The sequence below is a fragment of the Epinephelus fuscoguttatus genome, linkage group LG15 (assembly GCF_011397635.1).
Source record: "Epinephelus fuscoguttatus linkage group LG15, E.fuscoguttatus.final_Chr_v1".
Classification (NCBI taxonomy): domain Eukaryota; kingdom Metazoa; phylum Chordata; class Actinopteri; order Perciformes; family Serranidae; genus Epinephelus; species Epinephelus fuscoguttatus.
This window is the reverse complement of record NC_064766.1, coordinates 34,938,965-34,951,138: the sequence shown is the minus strand read 5'-3', so window position 1 is coordinate 34,951,138 and position 12,174 is coordinate 34,938,965. Positions and strand designations below refer to the sequence as shown.

General features: G+C 45.1%; 1 protein-coding gene across 5 annotated transcripts in view; it reads left to right on the top strand.

Annotated features, from left to right (window-relative positions):
• Positions 1-12,174, top strand: part of LOC125901890 (zinc finger protein 521-like) — a 98,180-nt gene that overhangs the window by 66,122 nt on the left and 19,884 nt on the right. For all 5 annotated transcript variants that reach the window (XM_049597889.1, XM_049597888.1, XM_049597886.1 and 2 more), the window contains exon 6: positions 11,783-11,914. In XM_049597889.1, coding sequence (XP_049453846.1) covers positions 11,783-11,914 — 132 coding nt within the window. The remainder of the gene's footprint in view (positions 1-11,782; positions 11,915-12,174) is intronic.

The following is a 12,174-nucleotide window of genomic DNA, read 5'->3' as shown; positions in this document are numbered from 1 at the left end:
CCTCTGTTTTATTTTTTGGGTGGGGAGGGCAGGTTTGCGAGTCTGTGTGCGAGAGGGGGGTGTTGAGGGGTATAATTGAGAGCACAGAGGGAGCTTCGTCTCTCCATCTTATGATTTGGAGGTGAAGACAAGCGCCCTCGGGGGCCCCCTGTCAGAGCTTTTGGGCGCGCTCAGTGCAGACTTCAATAAAAACACACAAAAAGAATTCCCCCACAAGGGCGCCTGGCTGAATTGCTGACGCCAATGTAAAAGATTCCGTTTTCTGTGAATCATTTAGTACGCGACCCTGAGCTCTCTACACAACGTGACAATAACAGGAAACCCCCCTCTGTCCTCCCTATCTTTGAAAAATGAAAATTGCAACAAACCCAAAGAATGCCGAATTATTTTTTTTCACACGTACAATTTCACACATCGATCACCCCTCTGCCACTCCTCCATTTTTCCTCTTCCCCTCCCACCTCTCGCTCCTCTTTTCTTTTTTCCCTCTCACTGTATTCCTGTCATGACAAATGTCAAACACAGTCCGTTAGGAGAGTGTTTTTTCTTTTTGGTAACCAAGAGCTTGCCAAGTCGAATGTGCGCTGGGACAAGACTGCTGCGGAAGCATCACATTGGAGCATCAGCATCAGATATTTCTGTGAAAGTAACAGAAATGTTTGAAGGTGTTGTCACAAGCTCACAGGTTCCTGCTGTTTGTGTGCACCTGAGGGAAATGGCGCCTTCTCACCCCTTTTGTCTCCACCCTCCCCATTGTTGTTTTTAAACTTATTTCTCTGTTTAGTTGTTATCACTTTTATTGTGGTTAAGAATCTCAGCATGGCTGTTTTTTTTCGTGGGTTTTGACAGAGGGGGTCGGTGTTGTAGTCAGAGTTAAAATTAGAGGAGTTGCTTTTCTGTGTGACTTGGAGACATGTCATCTTCTAGAAGCGGTGGGGAGTCTGTCAGTCACAGCCATGGTGTGTTTTAATCATCTCTGTCCCACTTGGAGGAGCGCTGACGGTTAGAGTGAGGGTTCCCTCCCCTGGACAATACCAGTATGCTAGAATCTCATACACTCTGATGTCAGACGTAGCAACCAGTTAAGAAATATGAGACGTTTCTTCCTCAAGTTAATCCTACAAATTCAATGGGGGAATCAAGCGATGTCTGGTGAATTTGAAGACATATCACAAGTGTGTTTGAAGGTTTTTGTTGATCTTTCAAAGGATATGACAGCTGGAAGGAGATTGGCAACAAAATAGCAGGAGTTTGTCACTATAATAAGAGAATGAAGCTGATAGAATAATCAAAACCCACGACATCTTAGAAGCTTAATGAGCGAGGGCTCCCCCCAAGCGAGCAATAATAATAGCGTTTTGTAATTCTATAGCCCTTTTGATAATACTCCAAGGAATTTTAAATAGACGTTTCTTTGTAAAGCAAAGTAGGTTAGACTGCAAATTATGTTTTCCATAATGTAGCAATGATGATGGGAAGTGTTACAGTACGACACTGAGAGAGAATGTACACCACAGCGAGGAGAGTGAAGAAACTTTGCGCAGATTCCCCTCACCCTGTGCAGAATTGCCCGCTGCGCTACGCCCATCCAGCTCACTCTTCCTTAACCCCAGCCCCCGTCTGGGCATGCTCCCTGCAGACCTCTCCAGAGATACGGCCTCTCATTTCTGAGAGCATCCTCTGACAGTCTTAATGGACAAGTAGTCTCTCTACAAGGCCAGGAGAGCTCTCGCTGAAAAGACCACTCTGGGCATGTCTGGGATAAGTACTGTTTTCTTCACTCTCGTCTAAGGCCCATCTACGGTTGTGTTTATGGGTAGAAATTAAACACAGGCGGCAGCGAACACAGAGGAGCGGAGATTCCTCTGATGCTTACCTTAAGATGAATAACAGGAGCGGGAGAATTTATAAAATTGGCAAAGCAATGTGTTACAGTAGCTGTAATTAGAGCAAAACATATTTAGTTATTAAAAGATAAATTACAAATATATGTAAACGCTGTGAAACATAACTCTTAATCATAATATCCTTTCTAATTGCAGCTGGAGTGAAGAGATTTACATTTAATGTTCACCAGAGTGACGCACGCCACTAAATTGAGCTTTAAACAGAAGTACTTAGAAAAATATTCCTACAAGCCCCCAAGCAATTAGTCCAGCTGCCTGCCTTTGTCCACCTACCCATTGTGTTCTTTGTGAAAACCATTCTCTTATACCTCCACTTACTCCATCCTTTGAGACGCCATTGGAAATCCAGGGCTCTAAGTTGAACCCACAGTTGGTTTAAGTGTAATGAAATGTGTGTCATGTCTCTGGCTCTCTCCCTCTGGCTCCCCCTCACCCCTGGCCCCCTGAAAGCACTGCCTTTGACAGGAAGGCCTCTGTGGCTTCTTCTGCAGTGATCTTTAGCCCCTTCAGGTCCCATTGACTATTTCAGGACGTCCCTGCGATTTGAGGGTGGACTCAACCGTTCACGCATGCTTCAGAGCATCGACTGAGGAGGAAAAATAGACAGATAGATGGAGTGGAAGCCTCAGACAGCTAAACCAGCCCTCTGGGAAATCCTACCCTGATGCCTGGCCACATTTAAAAAAAAAAAACAAAAAAAAAACAGATAGCCTCTGCACTGATTGTATTTATTAGTTTTACAGTATTGAAAAACACCAAGTTGGCCGTGCTTATTATACACGCTGTGGACCTAGCTGCTTTTTTTACTCTGCGGTTTGCACAGTTTTTCTGTTATGTGTGTTTAGTCTTATATTGTAAACATAATAGAAACTATGGCAACAGACGTCAGGTGCAGTTTCTGCACAAGGACCCAAGCTGAGCCTTTCCAGATGATGCACATTTAAATTTGAACATATATTGACTCAGCTCCTAGTATCTGTTTATTTATCATATATTCAATCTTTATGCAGATGAGGGCGAACAGATCATGCATGGAACACTTATCTTGCATCTGTGTGTGTTTACGAGGCTGCGGTTTACCTGAAGCTTATTGTGAACGTGTGACTGCGTGTGTTTGTTCTCGTGTGTACATCCGTGCGTGGACGTGTGTCTGTGCATGGATATTGCAGCCTTGAGAGAGTGTGCATGTCCACTATATTAGACAGAGCGTGCGAGGGGTGCCTCAGCATGTGCGTACTGCTGTCTGTTCAGAGCTCTCGGCACCAGCAGGGTGCGCCATTCCAATTTACCCATCAGCCATGGAGGTAGGGGGTAAAAGCGCGGGGCATCGCTGTCGGAGATTTCACATTCGAGGGACGAGATTACCAGTCAGGGGACCCCTGTGTGGAGGTGATGAGGGAGGGAGACTGCAGGGGCACAGTGTGGGGTAGTTGGGACTGTTGGGGGACAGGGGAGCAGTGGGAGAGGGGGAGGGCAGCACGACTCAACACCACCCTGGAATCCGTAGGCTCTCTGTTTTCTGGGGAGCGTAGCTGCCAAGCTGCACATCTGTTTGACACCAGGCGCTGTGGTATGGCAGTCAGGGGCTGTCTGTCCTGATTCACATCTCTTCGCTCTCTAGTTTGTTCTAAGGATCTGGACAACTGCTGAAGCTCCGTCTCTTTGGAGATCCTTGCACAACTGTGTGTTGTGTTGTAGAGAAAGAAAACTAACAAAGAAAAAGATGCAAGACTTTAACTTTCAGAACTGCAAATTACCTGATGCCTGTTTTTTAGTTCTATCTTCATGCAGGAATGATTTGTGTATCCTGAAACACTTGAACACAATCATGGCATTGTAAAATCATCTTGAATAGTTACCTCTGCTGTCAGCCATGCTCACTCAGCCTGTGTTTGAGTGCCGGCCAAGTCAGCCATGGCTGCTCCAGAGGCCCTGAAGCCTGTTGGGGAGACGGGACATTCCAAACAGCATAACTCATTCTTTACACCCTCTCTGCTGCCATTAGTTAATTATATGCAGGTGTTTTCCTTTCTCAGGTTTTTTTTGCTGTAGATCTAATAAAAATGTAACCATAAGTACATAAAGCCAGATAGACGGAGAAAAGGAAGGGGGAAACAGTGTGGAGGAAGTGGCTGAATGTGCTGTGTGAAGCAAATTATTGCCCCCATGTAGATTCATCAGTTCTCCCTGCTGGATTAAGGAAGGGCCTTTCTAATGAAGTTCGCCCCGTCAAAATGAAGGGACTAATTCTGATTTAGCTGAGGTAATGAACTTCCCCTCTCCTAGTGAGAGCAGCACCATGGGGCGAGGAGAGAGGGGTGGTTGTGTAGAAAGAGGGGGGGGGGGGGGGGGCAAAGGAGAGTGAGAGAGAGAGGGAGCGAGGCAAGACGAAGACGAGACAGGAGAGAGACATGGAGCGAGGACAGAAAGATAGAAGGGAGAGAGGAAGCTAGGTGGAGAATGAGAAAAAAAATTATGCAAAACGCCTGTCTCGTATTTGCTGAGATGTATTAAATTTCCAGCGCGGGTGCCTGTGTTATATAAAATTATGCTAATGTGTCGTGGCCCGCTGCGAATGGCGGCTTGCTGGTCCTGAGCATGCGTGGCTGGCCGCTACACGGAGCGCACTCAGTGGGACTCAGCTTTTCTATTAAGGAAAACCTCTAGACACCTGATGATGAATTCTCTCTCACCAAATGTTCCCCCTTTTTTGTGTCGAAAATATGAGCGCTTTTCTAAATGACTTTGGAGAGCCCGGCGTGGCACTCGGCGGCCTGCGTCGAGCAGGGGGGAAGGGGGTATAGGGGGGGGGGGGTCCCTCTGCAGCAGGCTAAGGGAGTCAATTAAGGCAAGCACTGATAATTATAAGCCGGCAGAACGCAGGGGCTGGCTAATTGTACAGTGTTCCATGCCGTGAGCCCAGCCAAGGGGCCTCTCCGCAACGCTCTCTTTCCCTGCTCCTTTGTGTGGACCACAGACCCCATAGAGCCACATACCTCAGCCTGACAATGCCACAGTGAGGCTTGCGAAAAAAGCCGGGCATGTGCCCGTAATTAACTTTTTACATTCAGGCCACTCACTCTTTTGAGACCTGAAAGAGATTCTGGTTAGATTCACACTTCATTTCTTCTCTACTCTCTGCTTGCCAGAAAGTTTTTCTTTGCCTAATTTACTTTTTTCTTTGCTTGTTTGTTAATTTTTTTTTCTCACTTTGCACAGCAACTTCCATTGAACACAAGACTCTTGGAAAGTCAGGGCGTAGTCACTTGACCTTTATTTCCTTCTAACAAGAAAAAAGCCCAGCAGTTTAGAATAGGCATGTATAGAGTAAATTAGAGCATTTCAGTGCAGAATGGTGTTTGTGTGGCTGCAGGGGGTCCGGCGCTCCCATGCAATCCATCTCAGCAGCCTGCACTGTTTGTCCCCAACGGACCTCCATACCTGCCTGCAGCTGCAGCGCCTACACATCATTCGTTAACAAGTATTCGGCTCTCGCCTTTGTTGTTGTGGATTTCTCCCTTCTCTTTTTTTGCTTTTTCTTCTGCCTCTGTGACCTACACACTGTTCATTTGACCGAGTTTTAGCCATTGTGGGTTTCAGCAGTAAGAATAGCTGGTAATGTGGTCCAGGCGAAATACAAAATGGCAGAGTATCCTTCAAAGCAGCGCCAAGTCCTGCTGAAACACCAGCCTCATCTGGTTTTACCAGCTCGTTTCCCTTTACCGAGCTCCAGGGTGATATTTTACATTCAGTGCAGTTTCAAGTCTAAAAATACATATATGCACCAAATCTGAGGTGATAATAAATAAAATCCTTTGGCCAAGGCTCTCTAAAATTTCAGACAGCTCATATCTTGACATCTTGTGCAGGACTGACTCGTGTGTTTTTCTGACTCCTTTACGACAGGATTTGAGTGACACTGTGCACGCTTACTTACAATAAAAAAAAATGCACTTGCAGAATGAAAAATGTCAACATATAATCTCTCTATAATCTAATGAAATGTGACTGATGTGAAAGATAAAAATGTATTTCCTCTGTGATATTCTGCCACTGTTTGCCACGCCGCCATAGCTGAGTCATAAAAGCTTATAAACGCTTAATGTAAGCCGTGCATAGAGAAACACAAGGCACAGCATGTTCTTTATAAATACCTCCGTGTACAAAGTGGCACATGGATTTATTTTGTCATTTGTACATCCGGCCTCAGGTTTGGCATAAAATTATTTAACATGTAATAATAATAATGCATTTTAAAGCTGTGCCCTTTTTGTCTCATGTCTCTGATATTGATGCTTCAAAAATGACTTTTGGCTTCAGTTTCTTTATTTGCTGCGACGGAGTAAAAAATCTCAGTAAGCTAAACACACGCACAGGGGCTCTTGGCAAATAACTCGAGTGGAAATGTCTGCTCAGTGCGTTTATGTTAGGGAGAAAAAGGAGCGTCCTTATGTTTTTGTCCCCCATGTTTTGTGAACTCCAAAAGGTGTTCTAGTCTGCTAAACCTTTTGTAACATCCATTCAAGCGTTACGCATGTTTATCTCGACACAAAAACCTGTCAGTTTGGTGTTTTCTACCTCTGGCTCAGTAGCCAGGGGAGCTGTGAGGCGGTTAATGTAGGCGCAGAGTGGCTGATCCTAGCAGGAGCCTAGCCCTGCTCTGATTAGCACCTCCAACGAGCTGCCATGCATCAGAGCTGACATTCTCCCAGAGACGTGTTCCCCCAGAATCCTTTGCTCTCGCTGTGCGAGGGCGTCACCACCACTGACATGTCACAGCCAACACCTCACCCCTCCTTCTCTCGCTGGAGGTTGGAAAACAGCATTAGGCACGCACCGAACTTTGGACCCTGACATGAGGGCTTTGGTACCTTGCTTAGCTCTATCTTTCACTTTGCACTTTTCTCTTTGCAGACACAGACTGTGTCTTTTACATGCCCACTTCCCCACAGGCAAACTGGAGTGAAGCTTCCCCTTTCATGCTGCGGTAGTTTTCCAATCTCTTTGATTTTATTAGCTAGCACTCGACCACATTTCCATCACTGTTCGTGTAATACATTAACTCTTTGATAGAATGGGGTGAATTTTCAAGGTGCCATGATTAAATCTTGTACTTTAATTTTGACATTTTGCACTTGATTCGCTCTGTCCTTCTCAAACTGTGGAGGCAGGAAATAGATATTAGTAATGTTCCCCCCAGGCGCCAGTTCTCCAATCAGCTTTGGTCCAGGGGGAGTCCATCCCTTTGCGCTCCCACCTACCACCTTCCTACCCCCATCTGCAGCATTCTCCAGGCCTTAATGGGCCTTGTAGTACTTCTGAAATGAGTTTGTTCCTTATGAGCAGTGCTTCCACCTCAAGAGAGCACACCACACGGAGGTGGAGTCAATTTGTATTCACCCATAATTCCCTGGGCCTTAATCACTCTGATTTTCCCCCCATTATCTGTTAATGGATAGTTCCCGCGGAGAGAAGAGAGAAGTAAACCCACCTACTGTTTACAGGCCTGAAGCTGTCTACTCTGCTACCATCCACAATCCCGCAGTGGGTTGTATATACAGCAGTGAGTCCACTGAAAACCAAATCTTCTTGGTTTATTAACATACAACTCCAACATCAGGCTGAATATTGCGAAACAGATGGTAGAACGGAAAGCAAACTCTTGCTAAAGGTGAAATTCCTCATAAACAAGATTGCTCCGAGCAGGTTATTTCTGCTTTAATGGCAGGGTTTAGCAGTTTGGAGATTTGGAAGTGCATTGACCTATCAGTCTGACTCACCCAACTTTGCTCACTATGGTAGCTCCATCTCCGGCCTTTCCACAACAGCCCATTCCTGCCTACTAAATATTCTCAATTTGTTCTCCCACTTGTTTACTCATTACTTTCAGCAAAGAAGTGCCTTGATTGATGTCCTTAATATCATTTGTTAGAGTGTGCTGCTTTGGCGACACAAGCAGCATGGGTCCCTCTAAGAGTGAGCTTCAGAGAACTGTTCACTATGCCCCAGAGAGGAGTGTAAATCTAAGTATCAGATTTTTCTTTTCCAAAGCCAAACGCTAAAAGTGATCCTGAATTCCCCTCCAATTCAAACTGCTCCTCAGCAGAATTGTTTAAATAGAGGAAGGGGCAGTAGTGGTGGTGGTGGGGAAGTGGTGGTGCTGGAACGGAATAAGCTGAGGGAGAGTTTTTAATTAAGCAATGCCCTGCGTTATACTTAACTACACACTATTATCAGAAAGTTAGACTGTCTTTAGTTACTTTAGTTTCCCTCTTTTACTCACTGTCAGCTGATGGCTGTGCATGACATACGCTCAGACCAAGATGTCTCAATCAAATCCACACACACCTCTTTACGCTGCCTTAAACGTACAGAATTCAATATGCTGCAGCTGTGTGGTTGTTACATAAAGAGTTCACTAAACTATGCGAGCCAGACCTGCAAGCCCCAGTGTCCCAAACAACCTTCAACAGCACATGAACTTCAGCCCGGATAAAAAAGTAAACAGCGCGGCGAAATAAAGACCATTCTTTTTGAGAGTAGTTTTTCCTCTCTCCCTCTCCCTCTCCTGTCCTCCACATGGGAGAGATATTAGGCGTTTGTGTTTTAAGGAGCTGTGAAATACATAAACCATGAGCCACAGGAACGCGAGGCCCTGTGGATATGCAGATGGGCTTACTTTGCTGGTGTCAGGGATGCTTAGAGGGAGCAGGCACAGGAGCAGTTCTCATCTAAAGGATTTTCTTAGGAGTGCAGAGGGACAGGGTGGTGGCAGTGGAGAACACTCGGGAGACTCGGAAACAGAGAGTCGGAGGAGGGAGAGAGACAGAGATGAGGATAGAGGGAGAGGGCTGACAGTCCCCTGTGGCCCTGTAACTATATCCAGAGTCTGCTCAGTGCATAGCGAGGGGTGGGGGCCCACGCAGGGCCATGCTGATTGGGCAGCCCTGGAGAAGGGCTGAGGGAGCGACAGGAAGTGACCTCAGCCCAATGAGGCAGCTATAGGGGCGATCGAGCTGACTTCCTCCCTTGGCTCTCACTAAGAAACAGGCTGCCAGCTTGATTCAACCCCTGTAACACTGCTGAATACAAACCCAGCCCTACACAGGCTGCATTACAGGGGCTAACAGAGCACTGTGTACTCATAACAGACTCCGTCACACATCTATTGCTCTCTCAACCTCTTGTCTCTTTCCATCTGTCTGTATCTAGCTATACAGGGTATTACATAGCATCTTTCCAGCTTATTATTGTATATAAACATGGAGAATGGAGCTGAAACACATATATACAGCTCTCTTTAATTCTCAACAAAATCCCATTAAAACACCAGACCCAACAGTGAATTAATCCTTCTAATAAGTACTGTGTGTGCAGCCAAATACATACTGTACTGCTCGCTGCTCTGTGCCGTAGACCTCTATTATTGTCCAGAAACTATTAGAACACATCAATGAGCCACACCTGTGTTCCTACATTACGACTGAACATGGGCACTGTAGTTTATTTTGAGTCGATCCCAAATACACTATCCTGCCTGCGCACCATATGTGTATTAATCCATGAAAAATGGTTCCCAGCAAAAGCACGATTTAAAAGCTACAATGCCCAGTTGTTTTAGGGAATTACTGAGCCTCTTTTAAAAATGAAATTATATATTTGTGACTTGTTTTTAAAGGTGTACTTCTTCACTGGGAACGAGCAGGCTTGGGCCCAAGAGCCACAGACAGAGCAGAGACGGACTAACACACTGTTGGTTTTAATCCGTTAATGGTATTTGTTGGCAATAAGAAAAATATAGAATAACACCAGGGCCTTATTCTTCGAATTTTGAAGCACACTGTGTAAATATCTCTCTGCCATTTTCCCTTGATGCACCTGCTCACAGACATAAACACACACATGCACGCACACAAGGTCAGTCAGGCAGGTGCAGAGTTATCTGCATAATGAAGCAGGCCAGGTCTCCAAAGGGACAGCGTTGTGCACCAGGGTCAAATGAGGGCTGCGCATATGGCAGGAGAACAGATCTATGAACCCTGCAGCAAGCTTGACCTTAGTGTACACCCTCACACAGACAAGCAAACTGAATGGTGATCAAAGAGGGCAGTGATCCTCTTGCACGGCTGTATGGATGCACTCGTGCCACCCTCCCCCTCTTTTGCTGATGCCTGCTGCTACACTCAGACGCATATGTAGGCTACAGAATATCTCATCTGTCAAATGCATGATTGCAGAACACATCATCAACTCGTCCCTTTTAAAGCACCGTGAGCTGCTTTGATCGGCTTCTACCTTTTGCTGAGGGAACACAGTCTGTCAGCTTGTGCTGATGCACAGTTTACTGTATGGTTTGTTTTTTTCTGCTGCGGACACCACCGCCTTATGCAATATGCAATGCCATATGTTTATGTTATTGAGAAAAGTTGTAAAAGGACATGTGGAAATATGTTACAGTAAAAATTTCAATATGTATACTCTGTTTCTTTTGGCACTGCAGGAGATGTTTCCATTCCCCTGTGTGCCTGGAAATAGGGTTGCAGTTGTCACTGCTGGTCAGAATCAATCGGTGCAGACACTGAGATTATTTTTTTATATATATATATACATATATATATATATATATATATTTCCACATATCAGGTGAGCTTTAAGTTAAAATAAAACAGGAGAATATGAAGGTGATGGTGAACAAAGAAAAGATATACAAACCTTCCCCTAAACAGATTTGCTGGTGAACACATTTTGAAATGCAGGCTACTATTTTATTGTACAGCACTGTGTTTCAGCAGGCATGTTTTGCCAGATTTGCCTAAAGCACCTTCGATTAACCCTCTACTTGGATCCTCCAGGGCTCGAGCTGGGCACAGCTGGTTAGGTGGATTGTGTATTCATGCTTCTGGTACCCAGGGCCCATGCGGTGGGCACTGGGCTGTAGAGACCTGGGGATAAACCCTAGATGAGTCCCCGGTGTATCCACCCCACCCCCTCTTGCAGTAGCTGGCCTAATGTCAGGGTTGGCAGGAGTTTGATAGAGCACTAGTCCGGCCCCATGGCAGAGTGTATGGGCCTTTTATTGACGCACTGGAGATGGGCAGTTCTCTGGAAGCCTGAGTCAGCACATCGTGGTGCTGCAAATGAGTGTTCAGGTTCACAGTCTGAACGACATTTATTTAAGCTATCAGTGGCCTTGGCTGAGGTGGCGTAATGTTTAGATAGACGTGGAGGGATTTCTAATGCCAAGCAGATAAACTGGGAATCTGTCGTGCTCTTGAAATAACTGTCGTATCACTGTATTAAAAATGTTGACATGTCAGTATGTTGTAAAGGAGAGTTGTTTTGGCAGCCCTGACAGTCAGTGTATGTACACTGTAGACGTGACGAGATTATTTGGTGACATAAAAAAAAAAAAAATTTGCAGTGAAAGTATTGACACTCTGCACATCTGAAATGAGACTATTTAACTGTTCTTTCTTCTGTTATTTATTTTTGATTCACCTTCCAGAGCACAAATGACTGTGAACGGCACTCTTTTAAAATCTGTTTTAATTTGCTAAAAATAAATGATTTTGCATGCAAGTTAATCAAAAAGACGACGCTCGCCATGTTCAAAGTGCAAGGCCTCGTCTGGGCGATTAGAAACCCGGCTGGTCACCTAATTTATGCCTGATGGGAGCAGATCACACTTTATATTATTTCCCGTCTCATGAAAATCACAGGCAGGGGTCTTTGCCGCAAATTTGTTAAATTTAAATTTCATGTGAAAGAAGAAAAGAAAGAATAAAACAAAGCAGAGTGAGACCTCTGCCATTCATGCTCTGCTTATTTTGCGTCTTATGATTTCCTATGTTTTTGTTGTTGTTTCTTCTCTGCAGAGGAAGGATTGAACCATGAATGCAAGCTCTGTAGTCAGTCATTCGACTCACCGGCGAAGCTTCAATGCCACCTGATTGAGCACAGCTTTGAGGGCATGGGAGGAACCTTCAAGTGTCCGGTCTGCTTTACAGGTACGCATTATTGTGAGCGCATTTGTGTGCATGAGTGTGTGTATCGTGGATTTTCAACCCAGCGGACTGAAAGAGAGATTAGACAGGTAGATTTGATTTTAGAGACATTTACATTCCTTATATGCAAAGATTTGCATTTTTGTGTCTCTTTTTTTTTTTAGGCTGAAAAGGCAAATAGGTTCTAAATGAGTTGGGAAAGGTCAAGCAAGCAGGCTGGCTAAAGCTGAGAACAGTTTGCTGCATGTGGCTTTTTATTTAGT